The 18,997-nt window shown below is 36.7% G+C and overlaps 1 protein-coding gene across 3 annotated transcripts; it reads right to left on the bottom strand.

The window, feature by feature from the left end:
- Nucleotides 1-3,972: 3,972 nt before the first annotated feature.
- On the bottom strand, nt 3,973-17,931 carry LOC129245108 (spermine oxidase). 3 transcript variants are annotated; one of them, XM_054883097.1, is made up of 2 exons: nt 17,595-17,931; nt 3,973-7,070 (listed from the first exon to the last, which is right to left on the bottom strand). In XM_054883097.1, the coding sequence occupies exon 2, from the start codon at nt 7,065-7,067 to the stop codon at nt 5,544-5,546; it is 1,524 nt and encodes a 507-aa protein (XP_054739072.1). In that variant the 5' UTR covers nt 7,068-7,070; nt 17,595-17,931; the 3' UTR covers nt 3,973-5,543. The 3 variants fall into 3 exon arrangements, with proteins under 3 accessions (XP_054739072.1, XP_054739070.1, XP_054739071.1); XM_054883095.1 differs by having other exon boundaries at nt 3,973-7,133; nt 17,595-17,930; XM_054883096.1 differs by lacking the exon at nt 17,595-17,931 and adding an exon at nt 15,900-16,025 and having other exon boundaries at nt 3,973-7,133.
- Nucleotides 17,932-18,997: the final 1,066 nt, after the last annotated feature.

Here is an 18,997-nt window from a genome sequence, read left to right as displayed (position 1 = left end):
TTTGACCTCATGAAACTTCTGTAAAACTTAAGAGCGACATGTGGGTGCAGCTTAGCCCTAGCGACGTGAGAATAAAAAAAAAATTGGAATTATGAGCTAAGTCTTCTTTGATCTCATAATGCTGCCAAGGGTCCCTAAGAACTTTATCTTTTTGACCTGCGGTTGTTAAAAGTGTTGTTCACAACTTTGGTTGCCTTGCACAACATACATTAATCTGCAATTTTGCTGATTAAAAGAAAGGTTGCGCGACTAAGCAGTCTCCTTAAATTCATGTAGCTTGTAATGAAGATTTGTTTCGGCATTTGCCAGATCTTTGTGACGCGAAACTATTCGCTAATCATTCGCAAATTGATGGACTGCAGTGTACTCGTCCTGACTCGCATGTAAATTTGCTGTATAGATATTGAACAGGATCCGCTAAAGGCGGCTTCTTGCGGCAGGCCGTCATTAACATTAATCGAGTCAGCACGCAATTTAAGAACCCTGTTTGATAGAAAGTTAGCTATCACGCTATATAATGCTCTTCAATAATACATAACTTTAGCGTGTCAACTAATATGCGGACATCGACGCAATTATATGCATTTTCTACGTAGCGTAGCAATATAACTTTGTAATCATTTCTCTTCCAAACAGCGATTTCTTGCAGAAGATCCCAGCAGATTTACTTTTTCTGTACGCAAAGCAGTTCGCAAGACTCTAATCCAAAGCATCAACGTATTTGCTTTTACATTAAATTAATCATTTTAATAGGTACCGAATAGAGTGAAACTGGCCTAAAGTTTCAGTAATCTGTGAGGTCTTTATTTCGCTTGGGGATGAGGACAATTTTGATTTGTCTCCACGAATTTCTTATTTCATTAAGAATAAAGGAATCATTTAATGCAGTCACATCGTTTCGTATGTAATACGGTCACACCCCACTGCAGAGCGTTTTTTTTTTTTTGGACTTCAGGAAGATTTGGCATTGAAGGCGCCACAAATTACAGCGTTGCTGAAAACATCACGAAATTGAAGCAATTTTTTAACCTCAGATGAGAAATCATTATAAATTTTGGCTCTAAATTTACAGTTTTAACAATGACAATATCCAAGTGTGTTGAGCAATTAACGCATTTAAATTTAATGGACTTTCTCAAAGCTATGGCTACACCCCCATAGGCATCCGTTCTGTTGTTTTTTGTTTTTGTTTTTGACAAGATTGCAGTTTATAAATTTTTAACATTTTTCTTCGTGATAATCAAAAATTTCACTAAAGCAAAGACAAACAACGTCAATATTATTATTATTGATGTAAAACTCAATATTGTCAATGTTTGATTTAAGAGGCTGACAATTGTATTGGAGACACTTCACTTAGCCAGTCAGAGGATGAAATTTTATTTCTGAATTTATTGCGTATGGGAAAAAAGTAAGGTGAATTTATTTGTCAAACTTCGCGGGATTAAAATTTCGCTCAAGTATTTTTTTCATGAGTTGGCAGCACTGTTAATAACATCTGGGCCAACTTGCATGTGAATGTCATTATCAGTAATATATTTACGCTTGTGTTTACCAAACGACCAAGAGTGCATTTTTCGATTTTTACAATGTCTGATTTGATTGAGCAGAGAAGTGCCATCAAATTTTGTTTGCGGAATGAAATTTCAACTATTGTACTGTGCAACAAAAACTCATCATCAAAAAACTGATTTATAAATTCGAGCTCATAGTTCTAAGAGCAAGTGCTTTCATTCATAAAACGAGCCGCCCATATGCTAATTTTCTCGACAATTCGAAAATAGTCAATATTGGAATATTTCGCGTAGAATTATTTGCCAATATTCAATTTTTGTCAAGTCGAGTGCCCGCGGCTCCGTAAATATGTTTGCACCCACATATGTATGTAAATATATGTTTCTAAATGCTCGACAACCGCAGCTGCCTGTACAAAGTTACTGTACATTAGGCCGGGTCGATTTGTGGGAAGGCAAAAAAATCGCCCATTGCTCTGTGAAAATCATATTCTAGGGATCAGAATAAGAAATTTTGCCGAAGGAACCATACCTCTAGAACGATTTCTGATGTCCCCCAATATGGAACGAACTTTTTAGTTTCTTTTCTATAACTCACATTCATTCATTTACTACATATGTTCTGACTAAATAAATTTCTTAAGAGAAAAAATAGATAATATTATACACTAAATAAATAAAAATAAAGAAAAAACATAGCCATTTAGCTGATTTTTTCATGTAAAGGCCAAAAATTGTGATATTTTGAAATTGGGGGACATCAGAATTCGTTTTAGAGGTATGGTTCCTTCGGCAAAGTTTCTTATTTTGATCCCTAGAATACGATTTTCATAGAGCAATGAGCGATTTTTAAATCGACCCGCCCTGCTGTACATGCAATGCTGTGCCTATGAATGACCCGATTTACACGAGGAGACATCTGGAAGGGAAACATTTTGTTCGGTGGCGAAGGACGGTCGGGGAAGAGAGAAGGGATTTTGTCTCCCGTACTCGGCGACACGCTTTGCTCTTCTTATTCGTATTTCCAATCTTTCCAATTTTTGATAGTTGCTTCATTCGTTTTCTTCTTTTGTGGGAGAAGGTTCTGAGTTATGTGTTGCTCTGTGTGTTGGTTTTCAAGTAAACGAAAGATAACAAAGATGACAAACATCCGAACACTGCTTGGGAAATGCACGATTATTTTTGCTAGTAAAGTAGGTATAATTTAAAATATATTATGGGGCATGTTTATGTTGAATTCTAATTTTCCTCGCATTTCTAGTTACTCAAGTTAATTTTAAGTTAATTATTTACATATGAAGTATTTTTAATTTAATTTTTTTTATTCAAGTATAAGAATTTATAAATATATTTCAATAAAAAAACAACAAATTATTTATTATTTAACCAGTTTGCATTTTTCATTCATATATTTAAGAAACTGTTGTCGAACGCTCTCTGCTTTACATGTAAGCGCGTGCTAGAATACATCCGAACCAGACGATGCTAAAGTGTTAAATGTCAAAATGTCGCGGAAACATTTTTGCCCGTGTGAACGCGAATGAAACTTCAAAAGAGAATTTCCAGTGTCTCCCTTCCAGATGTCTCCTCGTGTAAATCGGGTCAATGCGCGCTGGATTTCTTGAGAAATTTTACCGTATGTTTTGCTGTTGCGAGGCACATATGTACATACATACAACATATATACATATATCCGCATATATACATACATATATAAATTCACAAATTTAAATTTGCTTATGCCATCCTTCTGTGTGCCTGGTAATGAAGCATTTTCTATACATACATATATATACGTATATCTTTTTTTTCTTCTTCTTTTTGGTATCGCTTTTTCGTTTCATCGAGTCTCAAATCACTCCCAACGATTCTAAAGAAGTTTTCACTTCAAAAAGGAAAAAAAATTAAAAATGAAAACCAAGTTTCTCCCAGAGATACTTCGAGAAGCATATCCTTTAACAAATGTATTTGGCTTTTTTATTTCAGTTAATTCTATTGCGAATTATGATGTAGGTTCACCGAAAACCTCCTTTTTCGTTACTCGTGGTGTTATGTAATTATCTTGAAATCGAAAAATCAACTTTAGCACCGATTACACACCAACAAAAAATAATGTTTCAGATGACGGTTTTCTGCAGTTTGAAAGCATATGATGATTAGGCTCGACCTGATAGAAAGACCTTAAAATTTTTTGTGTTGATCTTTGGCTGAGAAATGCTGACTTCACATACTTCACATTTTACAGCACCCCAAAATGTTTTTCCCTTTGTACGAGCCCTAGTGTAAATCCAGCGCTGCAGACAATATTTTGCAGCCCATCTTTAGAAAAATCTCTAAAAATAAGAATTTAAACAGGGGACAATTTACGCCACTCCTGAATGGTCGAACTGCATTTGAACTTTACACTGTTTAATTCAAAATCATTCGTTCAAGTGAGTCGTAAATTGATAACCGCGTAGTTTTGCCATTTGATTTTATTTATTTCATAAAATGTAGGCTAAAATCTATAGACCCTGTCAGAGCAGAAGAATTTCTGATCTCGAATTTAATTTTACGAATACGAGACAAATAATGCTTTTAAGATATATTTCTAGTAAGATTAAACAGTTTGCTCTTTTAGAGGTCATAAAATATTTAGTTATTATGCTTTAAAAAATTACAGGCTGCAAATAGTACGATAAGTGGTACAATATTTAAAGGGATAAGGATTGTGTAACAATCAGGCTCAGAGGTTATTTTATTAAAACTTGACATCTCTATTATTATTGTAATTATTAGCATTTCAACCATTATTTGAGTTTCAATTGTTATTAAGCGTACATTTGTTCTCACTTATTTAAGCAACTTTCTTTTTCTACAGCATTCACAATATTTTCCATTATAAATTTTTTTCTTTTACAAAAGTATAGTTTATTAAATAACAAAAACCTGTTTGAGCATTTTCTTCCATTTAAAAACTTTCGAGCATGCGCTTTGTATGGACATCGGCTCAACATCGTATCCAAAAAAAATAATCTCACAACAGCAACACTTGCTATATTAAAATTGTATTGGCTATAAAACTGTTTTTCGATTTTTTGTTAAATTTATGTGAGTTTTGTGCAAAGTTTCAAACTATAATTCATCAGGTTTTTGTTATTCAATATTTATGTGAGCACAAGTGTAAGTACTTATGTCACTACATTGACCAGGTAGAAGCAGTAAAGCAAAAAATAATAAAAAACAAGAGGAATCCAATTTGTTTTTGCTCTTGGGCGAAATAATCTCAAAATCTATATTCAAAGATTAACAGTTTGTGTATTTAAACAAAACTTTAAGTGTTTAACTTAACATTTAGAGACAAATTAAATAGAAAAAACTAAAATCAGCTGCTCTACTGTTTATTGTGCTTGATATATTTTCAGTACGGTGTGTATTAGCATAATTTGTATAAATGGCTATAACGTCTTTACTTGCATTTATAAATTGCATGGCAATAATAATTTGAGCGGCTAAGCACCGCGGGTTATTTGTTTTGTTTTAGACCGAATACGAAATGAAAAATAATAAATCCACCTAAAAGTATGCCGGAAGAATCTTCAGCGCTTTCGAAGCTATATTTTCGATTGTAACATTTACTTTTATAGATTTTGGCGCATAATTCTCCGAAAAAGTGCCGCAGTTCTTTGCATTTCTACAATTTTAAACAAATACTCAATTTGTGATATCAAAGTTTTTCAAGAAGCTCAGTGAATTTTGAGTTTGAAGAGTTTTATTTTTAACTATTTTTGTTTTTATTTTTTGATTGGCCATCAGAAATTAACTGCTTCGCTAATATGAGCGTGTTAATAATAAATAGCAATTATTTATATATCAATGGAAAACTGTATAGATTTATATTTTTCAATTTGCATATTCAGGACTTCGAATGCCCACAAAACTGCATAGAGTACTAAGAGCCCATTGAGTGTAATCATATAGTATTTCGCACCCGCGCTCTCGCCCTTTTTCTCAAATCACTCTATGCTAGCATTCAAAGCCCTAAAACTGTTATAATTGTGCTTTCGGTTCTTTTGTGCCATTTTGTGGCATGCCATAGAAATCTGCCAAACGTTTCGCCTCACGCCAGCCCGCCTCTACTGCGCCATGTACTGTGGAATAATAATGATCACTAGTCGCTTCGCCGGCAAATTGTACAATTGGTTTATCACAGCGTGTTTGCGGGTAGAGTGGATTCGCATTTGATTCGCCGCCATTACTTAATGGCGTACTCGTAACAACGGTAAGCGGTTGCGCCAATTCACGTGCGCTTGTGCCCACTTCTTCGGTGTACATCGAGCGAAAGGAGTAAGAGCCTCGAAAGTTGGCATTCGTATGCCAGGCCGATGTTCTGAAGTTACTGGGATTGGGTATGTCCCATTTCAGAAACTTACGAAATAAATAAATACATCCCTCAAGCACCTCATCTTCGGGCAGCGCTTCCATGTGACGTCCATTGGCGCCGATAATCCAGCCGCTCAGAATTTTCGGTTGATAGCTAACGCAGTAAAAGCCAAACACATCCTCTAACCAAGCGCGGGAAGTGCCACGTATTTCATTGATATCTTCCTCGCGCCACAGCAGTGTAAAACCCGTCCAGTCATCAGGCCAAAATTTCTCAGGAAATTCAATAAAAATCTTATTTACTGTGCCAAAGGCCAGACCGTCAATAGCACGTTGCTTCTCCACAGGCAATTTGGGTTCAAATAGTGTTATATGCTGCTCCTTGAGTACACCCAACGATACGGTGAGTATAACATGATCTGCAATAATCATCTCACCACCATTGCACTTAATATCTACACAGCAATCGTTACGATTCCAACATATCTGCGTTACACTACTGTCCAGTAACACCCGCTCTTCCAACACACCCAACTCATTGTCCATTTTATTTGCCTTTGTCATCAAACGTAGAAATTCGATGAAACCTTTATCCTTCCAATTGAGCAATATATCGCCGTCGCACTCCCAATATTCCAAATAGCCACGACCCGATACCTCATCTAATGTATCCGAGGCTTCCACTGAATTCTCGAATTTTTGATAATTTTCGAAAAACTCTTTGGCTATCGCCATGTCAATATCAGAGTTTTCCGGTCTACGCAAAGCCTCATAGAATTTGTTAGTTAAATAGCTACCGAGTGACCCATTACAGTTTCGTAATTCCATTTGACGTGTCACTAAACTATCGCTGACGATATCTTTCAGTCGCTGGCTAATATTTTCAGGCACAACCTCCCGATTAGACCGTATGCACTTGTAATTTTCATAAACATCTCCGGTTGATTCGAGTAAACTATGTTTATTGGCCAGCTCGTAGACAATATTGTCCTTTTCACCGTGACACCATTGTGCTCCCAAATCGATGACGTTTTCACCAAACTTTATGGTATGAACACGTCCACCAATACGTGGTTCGGCCTCTAGAAGAAGCACATTTTGAAAACCATAGTCGAGTAGTCGAACAGCGCAAGATATGCCAGAGACGCCTGCGCCTATGATGACAATCCGGGGACTCGTACTACTTGTCATTACCTAGGAGTGAGAGAGAGGGAGTGCTGTTAGTGAGAGCACTGGCAGGTGAAATCGTGAAAACGTCTGAAAATAAAATAAAGGGAAATAATTTTGGTGTTAGCAGTTTGGAAACTTTGAATTTATAAATAAATGTTCATATATTGGCTTTTAATAAAAAAACTAGTAAAACCCATGATCGATATATATATGAAATAAAATTAACAACACTCCATTTATTTTGATATTATATGGACTCATTAGAAAGAACAAGCACTCACATAATTTTTAGTATATGACTTCATTCATTAAATAATTTTATTCGATATCGGCTGTACATCGTAGTTGAGATAAGTCCCACCTCTGAAGCAATCATTGAGTACCACATTAATACTCCAAATTGTATCTTTGAATAGGAGGTTAGTATTGAGTATGTCGGGGTATATTCTGGATAAGTAGGACTTTAACCTACTAAAATATCTTAAACGTAATTGTGCCGAGATAAAGCCTCCGTTAACGGCATTCGTGGGTCGGGAGTTTAGGAAGGTGGTAGACTCCTTCATCATGTCGTTTACCGTTTGTCTATATATTGTTCGGTCCAGTAGTTGCCGTTGTGTTTTTTCCTCGATCTCGTCAGTGTAGTTGAAGAGATGCCTCCTGACACGCCAGTGAGGGGGCTCAGGCTCTAGCAAATGTCTGCAGTTGTGATTTTTACAGTAGCACTGAGCTTTTTGCTGTGCTGCTTAACCTAGAGCATGGAGTCTTCGTTGCGAAGGTGTTCCCGGGGAGACATCAGGAGACATCCTGTGGCTATCCTAATTACAGTACTTTGGAGCTTTGGAACACTACGTATCACTAGTGCTAGGCGACCAGACGGCTACGGCATATGTAATTAAGCCAGTAACATTTCTTTGTCTTTGCCCCAAGTGCTGCTAGATATCATTGCCCGACGCCATTATCGAACAATCGTTAGCATAGAAGACCAGTGAGACTCCTTCTTGTACGCCTTACTGGAAAGACTCGGGTTTTTTTCCGATCAGAGACTGCCGCCATAGTAAACTAGCTCTGTCTCGCTAATCGTCACTGGAGCAGCTCCATGCAGCAAGACTGCTCCAAATACTTTTCCTCAGGGCTGGAATTGAGCCTAAGCCCGGACCCGAAGTGTATTGCTTTTGCCTTTGCCATAGACTGCTCCACCCAAACTCAACCTCTGTTAGATGCAACCCGTGCAACAGGTGGTGCAATTTTAAGACTTGCGCCGGCCTTAAGAAATACAGGGAGTGGTCCACATGTTGTTCCCGCCATCTAGCCTCAGCCCCCACTGCTTCTACCTTTCGCAATGTCTTGGCGTAATCAATCAGTCCCCCACAATTCTACGGAGCACACCCGAACAACAGCTCTGCTTCCGCAACCGCCCAGCGTGGCACGACCGATTACCATCATTAGGCCAAAACAGCAACAGCGGAATGCACAGCAGGGGCAACGTAATCGAACTCAGGCGTCTCTCACAGCTCGAATCGCGACTCTTTTCCCGAGGAGTTTTAAGCTTCTACAACTGAGCTGGAACGTACTCTTGAGTTGTGATAAATATTCGTAAGTATCGCTTTCTTTATAGAATCAACACCTATTTGTCTAAGTATTATTGCATTAAAGGCCTTAAGCCCACTTGTATTAAGTGGCATTAAGGTACGAAGATAGCAAATTCCACGACTACATATATACATATATAGGCTACCCTCCTCCTGCACTCTCACATATATATATACATACATACAAATACAAAGCGATTGTGCACTTTTCAACTCATTGCAGACTTTTCTTTTTTCACTTCACTGAATGTTTAATTTTCCACATTATGCACACAAGCGACAACAACACAATTAAAGCAACAAAAAAAATTGCAACAGTTACAAAAGCATAACAAACAGTAAAAATATATATAAAAAACTAAAAACAAACCAAATACATGTGCACGTACTTTACATATGAACATACATATATGTAACTTTGTTGGTCCGTTGAAATTGCACTCATAAAGAAAAAGCACAACCGAAATGTTTTCGTTTGAATTTCCCAGCAACGTAGCGGTGTTTACAGACTTGTATATATATTTACATACATATGTGCACATGTGCAAAATGTGAAAGTGCACGCCGAGCCCACTTTTCCGACTCTTAGCTCTTAGTGTGTTTATTTTTTCAAGCAATAAATAGCAAATGCAAAAGGTGTAATGCAAGGTAATGGGCATACAGAGGTGACAGTAACTACACAATACTTGTGTCATAATAAGTAGAGAGCAACATCCCTCTAGGGAAATCTATTGGTTTTTAATTTACCGTTTAATTTAAAAAATATATGAATACTTTAATGCCATGTACCAGGTATTTAGTATTCCTGCAAAGCGTTTAAGGCGATAGCACTGACATACATATGTTAGTTGTAACTTATAAGTTTTAAAGCATATTGACATAAACACCAGCTAATATCTCAACCTAGAAATCAGACGAAATGTACCATAACTTTGGCCAGCGGATTATATTTGGGATTAGGTCAGCTATTATAAAGTAAATCCCTCTCTATCCTCATAAAAGTTCCTCTCTCAACATGACCTCCCTGGACGATGCCGAAGAAATATGAAAAGCCACTCGGAGCATTCGAGAGAACTTTTCTACGTAAGATCTATAGCCCTGTCCACACGGGCGTTGCGCACCGAAGAATGTTGAATTTTATTATGGCTTTGGTTTCGCCACTTAGTAGACGCTCTTTTCGACACATTTTCAGATGGCAGTAAGGGACTAAGTGTAGGCATTTTGTGACGCCGTCAATTACCACCGTCGATTGAAACCAATTCGTTCTGAAAATCAATCTAGTCAGGTTCCTAATTTTCATAGAACTGAGACCTTGAAGTTCCTGTAAAAAGTATCTACCGATCGGTTGAGTTTTTCGCTTAGATAGTGCCGAACATTGGTAGATAAACGGTTACAACACTACAGTGTACAGTGTAAAGTGTGCAGTCTCATCCTCTTTGGCAAGATGTGTATGCCAATTTCTACAAAAGTGTTGCAAAAAGCGTTCAATCTGGTCTAGTAAGAACCGCAATTTTTTTAACAAAAATGTACCGTTTAATGCGAGTGAATGGAGATTTCGTACGTGGAGCAATTATTGTCATCTCTAGTTGTGGAGTCTTATTTTCCCCACAATCACAAAAAAAAATTGTCGCTGGTCAGTTTGCAGGTTTGTGGGGAAATACCTGATGTCGGTATCAGGTATGGTAGTGCTAGGACAAACTAGCTCATCAGCCTTGTGTAGGTGGAAATGTCATAATATCCTGGAACCCAGACAATGCTAAATGTACAAAAAGTTCCAGTCATGGTTAACAGATCAACGGGATTTCACAAGTAGTTTGTACATTTCCTGTCATAGAGTAGGATCACACTGTGCCCGTGATGCGGCTTTTGTAGTAGATATCAGCTCGGTCTGATACAGCAGTGAGGCAGGCGAAAATACAATAATATGACTAAGTATTCCGTATAGTATATAATACATACCCAGCCCTCAACCGTATCATCGTGCAGCCTAGCTATAAAGCTTAGACCCATTGACCCACGACAGTCGATTCTATGCTATCGCAACAACACAGATTTATATCCGGCTAATAACTTTTACTCCAATAGCATTCGCCAATCATTTTTGGGCAATTTTTATGATGTGAGAGCGACAACAACCACACATTGAAATTTAATTAAAATTTCACAATTTGTTCAAACCAATTATTTCTTTCTTTAGTTCAATTGTATCTCATACAGCACCAAAAATTATCCTGAAAATAAATAATGAATATTATGAAAGTAACACGAAAAATTATTACAAAAAAATCAACTTAGGCCAATCAAATCTATAACCCGATGGAGAGGATCGAATTCGGTCGAATACTAAATAGGATGATCCTCAACAATGGTGATGTTTAATGTTATGCCAACTTGAAACTGGATTTAAACCAAATGAGTGTTTAAATATTTTGCAGCACCAGTTAAGATATTTTCTACAGGGATAGCGCTTCTATTGAAATGCAAGAGTGCACCATATGTTTACGCACATTTCAACAAAAACCTCCAGTTAAGAATCATTTGAAATTTATGTAATTTTGTCAGCAGCTGAAAGACTGTGGGGGTTGAGTGGGTGCCGGTTGACGGCAACTAGACTTAATATTAAAGGCGGGAAGTGAGCTATGACTTGTTTACAAACGAATTTAGTATTAAGTAACTTGAAAGTGAACATGTGAATGATACATATATATGTATGTACATACACACACATATACAGCTATTGAGAAATATTGCAGGGAACATAATAGGGCGTAAAAGACTTTGATTTTTTTTAAGGGAAATATGAAGCAACACAAATAAATTAGCAGACTGTAAAAATATAAATATACACAAAATTCAATTTGTATAATATGTATGTACATGCATGTATGCTTATGTTGGAAATTATAAATAAGAGAAATTAATAAAACGTGTTAATGCAGTTTTCAAATACAGGGTGGCTGATGAAAGCCGCTACCAAAAAAAAAATTGAATAACTTTTTTTCTTTTTAAGTTATCTGTTCCATTTTTGTTTTAATTTGCAGATTGATCTTTAAAATTTATTAAAATGGATAACTGGGACACGCAAACAAGAATTTGGATAGTCCGCCGCTATCACGCACTGGAGTCCGTAGTTTTGGTACAGAGAGAGTACAGGCGGATGTTTGGCAGCGATCCCCCGAGCAGATGGACCATAATGAGACTGGTGAATAATTTTGCTGAGCAAGGAACAGTCGCAAGAAGGCCTTATCATCGAAACCCACCAGTTCGGACGGAGGAAACGATCCCTGCTGTAGCTGCAGCTATACAAAGCAATCCAAGGGTTTCAACAAGAAGCTTATCTGCTCAACTTGGTGTCAGCCGACAGTCTTTGCAAACAATAATGCACAAAGATTTAGACTTATTTCCCTACAAAATTCAAATCGTTAACAAACTGAATGCAGCAGACTTGCCGATTCGCTTGGAATTTTGCCAGAAGATCCTGCAAATGGTGGAAGAAGACCAAAACATGTTAAACCGCCTTTTCATGTCTGATGAGGCCCATTTCGATTTAAACGGCAATGTGAACAAACAAAATTGTCGAATATGGAGTACTTCTAACCCACAGATACTCCCCGAGACGGAATTGCATCATCTTCGCGTGACAGTGTGGTGTGCGGTTTCTTCACGCTGTATTGTCGGGCCTTATTTTTTTGAAGAAAATGGTCACACCGTTATGGTTACTGGAGACCGTTATTTGAAAGTGCTGAAAGAATTTTTCTATCCAGAACTACGCCGAAAGAGAATTCCTTTCAACTCTGTGTGGTTTCAACAAGATGGGGCAACGTCTCACATAGCCCAGACTGTTATGACAGAGTTGCGACGAAAATTTCCCAATAAACTGATTTCAAGAAACTCCGAATTTCGTTGGCCCTCCAGGTCGCCTGACCTTACTGCACCTGACTTTTTCTTGTGAGGTTTATGTAAACAAGAAGTTTATAAAACAAAGCCAACAAATGAATTTTTGCTCTTTTCCTATCAATTTAATGCCGAACATTTTGCGAAACTACTTACTTTATAAACAGCTCGAATAATAGTTTCACATACAAAATCTCATACAACAAGTTAGTTACGCGAACAAATCACCTTATGGTTGATTGGAACATGCATACCTATATTAAGGTATTGAAAAGCTGCACTAGATGGGCTAAGTATTATAAATAAATTAAATTCTAGGGTATAGTTAACTTCCGATGACATATTAGATAATTGCACACACTTTTAATAGAACAATACATACATACATATATACGTAATTACCAAATTAGATGCTTACGACTTCGAGAAATGGCTTAAGTTGTACCAGGCAACGCGAAACCAAGCTGTAAATACTTTCATCGTATGGCTGTAAGTTAGGATGCGGCAGTTGTCCCCTACGGGCACACTTAAACTCAAAACTCATTGTAATGTCGCATAGAGAAATTGTCCCGATTTCTTCTACAATAAATGCTCAATACAATAAACTGCTCAGTAAGCAGTTTCTGCTAGGGTGTTACCGTGCAGACACCAGCTCGAGCCTGAGTCACCTCCCAGACAAAACAGACAGACAGCTACTGGATCGGACAATGTACAGACAGGCCATAAACGACGTTCATCGGGAAACCACCACCTTCTTAAGCTCCCGACCCCCGAATACCGTTATCGGAGTCCAACCACCACCAAACGCAGACGAAGAGCTCCAACTTCCCCCAGAGTCCCGCGTAACCTTGGCACAACTACCTTCTGGATATTGTAGCAGGTTAAACTTCAGAATCGACTCCGACATACTAAACATATGTCCGGCATGTGAAGGCACCCCGCACAACAGTAACCACCTTTTCACATGTCCCATCAAACCCACTCATCTAACACCTCTCTCCCTCTGGACCCAACCCGTCGAAACAGCCAGTTTCCTGGGCCTACCGTTAGATGAGCTAGACGAAGACGACCGGTGATTACACTTTACTGACAGGGCAAAGTTACTGATACAACAACAACAGCAACAACATTTACCGAATCAAATGCCTCATATGCCTTAGAGAAATCCAGCAGGCAGAGAAAAGATAGGTCACAGTTGTCAATCTGTATTCGTATGTTACGAAGTATTTTTATCATTTATTTTATACAGGTTTAATTTTATTTTAAACTGCACATTTTTGCAAGCAGCCCAAGTGGCTTACGCCTATAACAAAAAATCAAAGTCACGGGATTTTGCGAATCGTTACAAATAATTGAAACTTCGTATTATGTGTACATGTTTGAAACACTTTTTTTTCAATTTAGGTATTATAATTAACACAATTTGGCGGTAAATAAAGGATATTATCAGGGGATATTTGAGGGAGGCCTGATTTGTCAAAAGAGGCCTGATTTGTGGATTTTTCAGCAAGACGGAATTTCTGACCAAGAACTCAACAAATATCATCACACTCGGACTGCCCTTTTCTCTTTTCAAAACTCAAATTTCCACCTCGAGCTCATTGTTGAAGTTGAAGTAAACATTGGGCAACGTGTTATACCAACAAACACAAAGGGCAGTGCGCAAGTTTTGCTTGGAGGTTACGAGGTTAAAGCCAAGCCATGCCTAAAATGTTGGCCCAAAATGTTCTGGCCAAATTACATTTGCACTCGCCCGTATATGTAACATTTTATGTAAAGCATAAATAAAAACATATGCAGTATCGAGGAAAGCTCATAAAGCGCAAAGCAAGCATAAAGGGACTTTCGTATATTTTCCCACCATAGAGACATACATACATACATAGATATTAGGAGCATTTTATTATCTATTTTTAGTACCATTGTTGTAGCAAATGTTAGGAACACTCTTAAACAAAACTGAATACTAGCGTATGGCGAATAAACTTGTTTAATAGTCAACTTGGCATACGCAGTAAACACAAGAAAAAATATTCTCCAACGATTGATAAACTCTTAGTTCTCAAATTTAGTTTTAGCATTCCCTATAATTTTCTCCAACCTTATTGAGGTTGAGGAATATTTGCAAAATCGTTAACAATTTTCCGGTAGTACTTATATTTTTTACAATTTTATTTTGTACACAAAACTTTTATTGACAAAATTTTATATAGTCAATAATAAGAAGCTAAAAAAATGTAATGATCGATTAATCTGCAAGCTTTCATACCAATTAAATGTCGAAAATGGAACTAATTTTATTTTATAGAATTAATCTTTATTTAAAAAAGTTTATATAATTAATGTTTTGTATAATTAAGTTTTGTAAGTATTGAATAAAATAAGAAATTTATTAAATGTATAAAATAAAACAAAATATTTGTTTCATTCGATACCAAAAAGTGAATTTAAAAAAGTGCCCTTTATTATGATCCTCTTGTTGAGAATTAACGTTAGAGATTTGAGAAAGCTTTTTCCAACCAAATGTGTCTCCAGTTGATATAAAAAATGTTGTGTTGGGTAGCGATTATATAAATATATGTGTGGTTTTATGTACAGCTCTGAGAAAAATTTAAGCAAGTTTTGCTTTAGTGTTGTTATATTTAGGTTAAATTTGTATGAGTCTATTGCATCATATCTTTGCAAATAGCCTTGCAGAAAGAACCATTCATTCTTGATTTAAAAATTCGAATTTAAAATCTAAAACTTCAGAGATGATTAAAAAAAGCGGAACAGGAAATATTCAGTAAAACTAATTGGCCTATGTAGAGCTCACCCGGCAGCGAAGCCTCAAATACCTTTTCTAACAACAGCAACAATAATACATTTTTTGTTGTCTTGCGCAGGTCGTAAACACTTTCAAAATGTTGCTTTTTTCTATCACTAATTAAACGAAAATATATATGCACACTTAGTCAAACTACACTGTTTTCACATTTATGCCACAACATTTGAGCTGTTTATTAAAAAATATTTCGAAAAATATTGGCAATAACTTCAATATTCTGTTAATAAAATTGTATACAAAGTTTGCCATAACAAAAGAAAGAGTGAAGTTGGACCACGGTTGGTACCACCATCGAAGTGTTCTATAAAGGCCTATGTAATATATAATATTTGACTTGCAACCTCATCGTACCGCACTTCAAAATTTCTGCGTCTGGATTTGGAGCCCTCATTACAAATTCCCTATTGATAGAATCGAGCGTATTATTCCCTAAATAAGCCTTGAGTTCCCTTAAATTTTCTAATCCCATCCCTACCTATAAGTCCCGTCTTCTTCTAATTAACCTAAAGTTCTTTGAAAACAGAAGCACTATCCTCTATTTACCTTTTGTGTTTGGTGTGAGAAATGCTGATTATGATTGCCCCTCATTTTTTCGTCCAGTTCCTTCTTCAGTTCCTTTTTGAAGCAGTAGCGCGCCCACTTCGGTACTAAACGAGATTTCGAATTCTATTACGCCTAACTTTTTCTTTGCCAAAAATTTGTTTTTTTTTATTATTAAGCTCAATATTATTTTAGTATTTCCCTCAAAGTATTTTAATATAGATCTTGATTTTCGTTAGTAAGAACTTCTGTAGTTTATTGATATTACTCCCAATAAAATAAACAAACAAACGTTGCCGAATTATCAGGCTTTCCGTATGGTCAATTGATTGTTCTTGTTGTTTTCAAAGAGGAAAACAAAAAAAAAATTATATGGTTTTCAAAAATTTGTTCTTTTTAAAATGTTCTATGCTTATATATGTATGGGTATAGGCGAAAATATTAGGCATGTTACGACCACCGTATCAGAATAGATTGGTGCGTGATTACCATTCGCACTGGTTCGAATCTCCGGGTATGAACATCAAATAATAGAAACACTTTTTTTCTGATAGCAGTCGCCCCTCGGCTGGCAATAGAAAACCTCCGAAGATATTTCTGCAATTCTGCACCAATTATATATACAGACATGCATATACATATATACATACTAGGGCGGGTCGATTTAAAAATCGCCCATTGCTCTGTGAAAATCATATTCTAGGGATCAAAATAAGAAACTTTGCCGAAGGAACCATACCTCTAAAACGAATTCTGATGTCCCCCAATTTGGGTCGAACGAAAAATCCCACTTTGAGTGCTCCAATCGAGTCCAAATTTATGACCGACCCCCACTGACTTTGGACTGTATCGGCCCATACCAGTGGCACACCCCTGGAACTCCCTTGGGGGTTCTCCATACAATCATTTCAAAATATCACCATTTTTGGCCTTTACATGAGAAAAGAAACTAAAAAGTTCGACCCAAATTGGGGGACATCAGAATTCGTTTTAAAGGTATGGTTCCTTCGGCAAAGTTTCTTATTTTGATCCCTAGAATATGATTTTCACAGAGCAATGGGCGATTTTTTTGCCTCTCCACAAATCGACCCGGCCTAATACATACATATACGCTTAAGTTGTACACAACACTGTACATAAGCACATGCTAAGAAGATCTTTTATGTGAAATACCAATACTCATGTGTGTTATAACTTGACGAAATATTTGCCTCGTGGAGCATAGTTTATTGAAATCGTTTTATATTTCTGTTAATCCGGCATTTTTTTGTCGTATGTGGAAAAATTGATTTTCTGAGCATTATTCAGTTCCTGAGTCAGCAAACAATGAACCAACAAGAAAACCGACCACCATTGTATTAAACCATTAGTGACCTTCAATGGAGTGTGTACATCTCACAGAAGGCTCTTGCCGCCCAGCAACTGCTACAGCGAAAGCAATGTAATTTTCTATGCAATCGAGAGATAGCCACTCTAAAATTCTATTTTCGTTTTTGTTAATTCATTTTTATTTGGTTTTATTCTGTTTTATTCCATTTCCGTATGCTATGTTTCGCGAATTCTAACCCCACGCTCACGTGCTAACATTGCTCGGGTGGTTGCTTGGCCGCATAAAAGCCACACAGACACGCATTTATAGGCACTTTGCTGCTTTAACAAGTGTGCCGAAAACCGATTTTTTTTATAAAATAAACTCACTTTGTTTCTTAAACCGCGAAGTTTCCAATCTATTAAATTACTATTTTTTATTAATTTTAAATTTGGTCAAATTAATTATGAATTTATTTATGCACAAAATTTTTAATCGAACGAACACGTTTCTGTAGACACCAAAACACACGTTTCTATTGCTGACATTGCTCTGGCGCACTAAAATTTATTCTGCTATTCCCGCTGTTGCTGGCGCTCTAAAGCGACGTCTGCCGAGAATGCAGCAGTGAATTTAACATGAAAACTAAATTAAGGCAAAAATGTTAAACATTTTTTGAATAATGCGAATAGTACAATTTGGTTGTTTATAAAAAAGTTTGGTTTTTTATTTGATGTCTAAATTTCATTGTCTTTTGAAACTAGTAAAATAAAGATAATAATAATAATCACTTTGAATGACAATATTGACCAACACAGCAACAGGGAGTCCAAAAGCAGTATAGCATGTCTGGAACACACAAATATGTATGCCCGAGAGAAGAGTTATTTTAGTTCTCTACTTAAATTTGTTTGTGGTAAAATATTTTAAATAACAGACTACATTTCGTTTGGTTAACAGCGTGTTTACATTACCTCAACACGTGAACGTATAACAGGGATTTAATGGAATGCTAGCAGAGATTTGCTAACCATTCTCTCATAAATAAATATAATAGTGAATAAGGGAGAGTGGCATTGAAAAGGGCAGTTGAGCTTCTTTTTGGCATAGCCAAGCAGAAAATAACAACGTGGTTAACAGAACCGGCTGCTGAGCTGTTATCAGCAGGGCAAGTCGCTTCAAATTTAACATGAGTATTTTAGAAATTAACGTTACCATATTGCTAAATTGCTTTAGTACATACACGTACTTTTAGACCGCATTCAGAAGAGGAAACTTTTGTTGCTTCAACTTTGCGAGTTCTCTTTTGGTGTTGCTCGCATGGCAACTCCGTCATTTGGAAAGTGTTCTAGCTTTAAGTTTACAGTCAACAACAACATCGATGAGAAGGAGGGCATAAAGTGAGCTGACCGAGCACAAGCAACTTGGTGCCAATATATTTCATCGTCGCCCTCTCTTCCACAAATTACGAATTGAAGCAACAAAAGCTTTCCTGTATGAACGCGGTCTTGCGAAAATAATTTACAATGCTGTAGGTACATCTCTATATAATTACATCGCAAAGATTATTACTCTGTTTTAAATATTGTAGTAAATGCAAGGTCCACTGACATGCACTACTCCAAATAACGAATATTATTTTATTTAATACTAACTCACACAATTATTGTATTATTTTATTGACTACTTCCTTTATTGATAGTTAACAATAACATATATGTTGTAAGTATTGCAAGTGTCTCTAACTGCTAATTCTGATGAACTAACACATACATTCCCATGGCAGCCGATT

The sequence above is a fragment of the Anastrepha obliqua genome, chromosome 4 (genome assembly GCF_027943255.1).
Source record: "Anastrepha obliqua isolate idAnaObli1 chromosome 4, idAnaObli1_1.0, whole genome shotgun sequence".
Classification (NCBI taxonomy): Eukaryota; Metazoa; Arthropoda; class Insecta; order Diptera; family Tephritidae; genus Anastrepha; species Anastrepha obliqua.
Note: the sequence above shows the minus strand (reverse complement) of the source record. Positions and strands in the feature narration are given on the sequence as shown.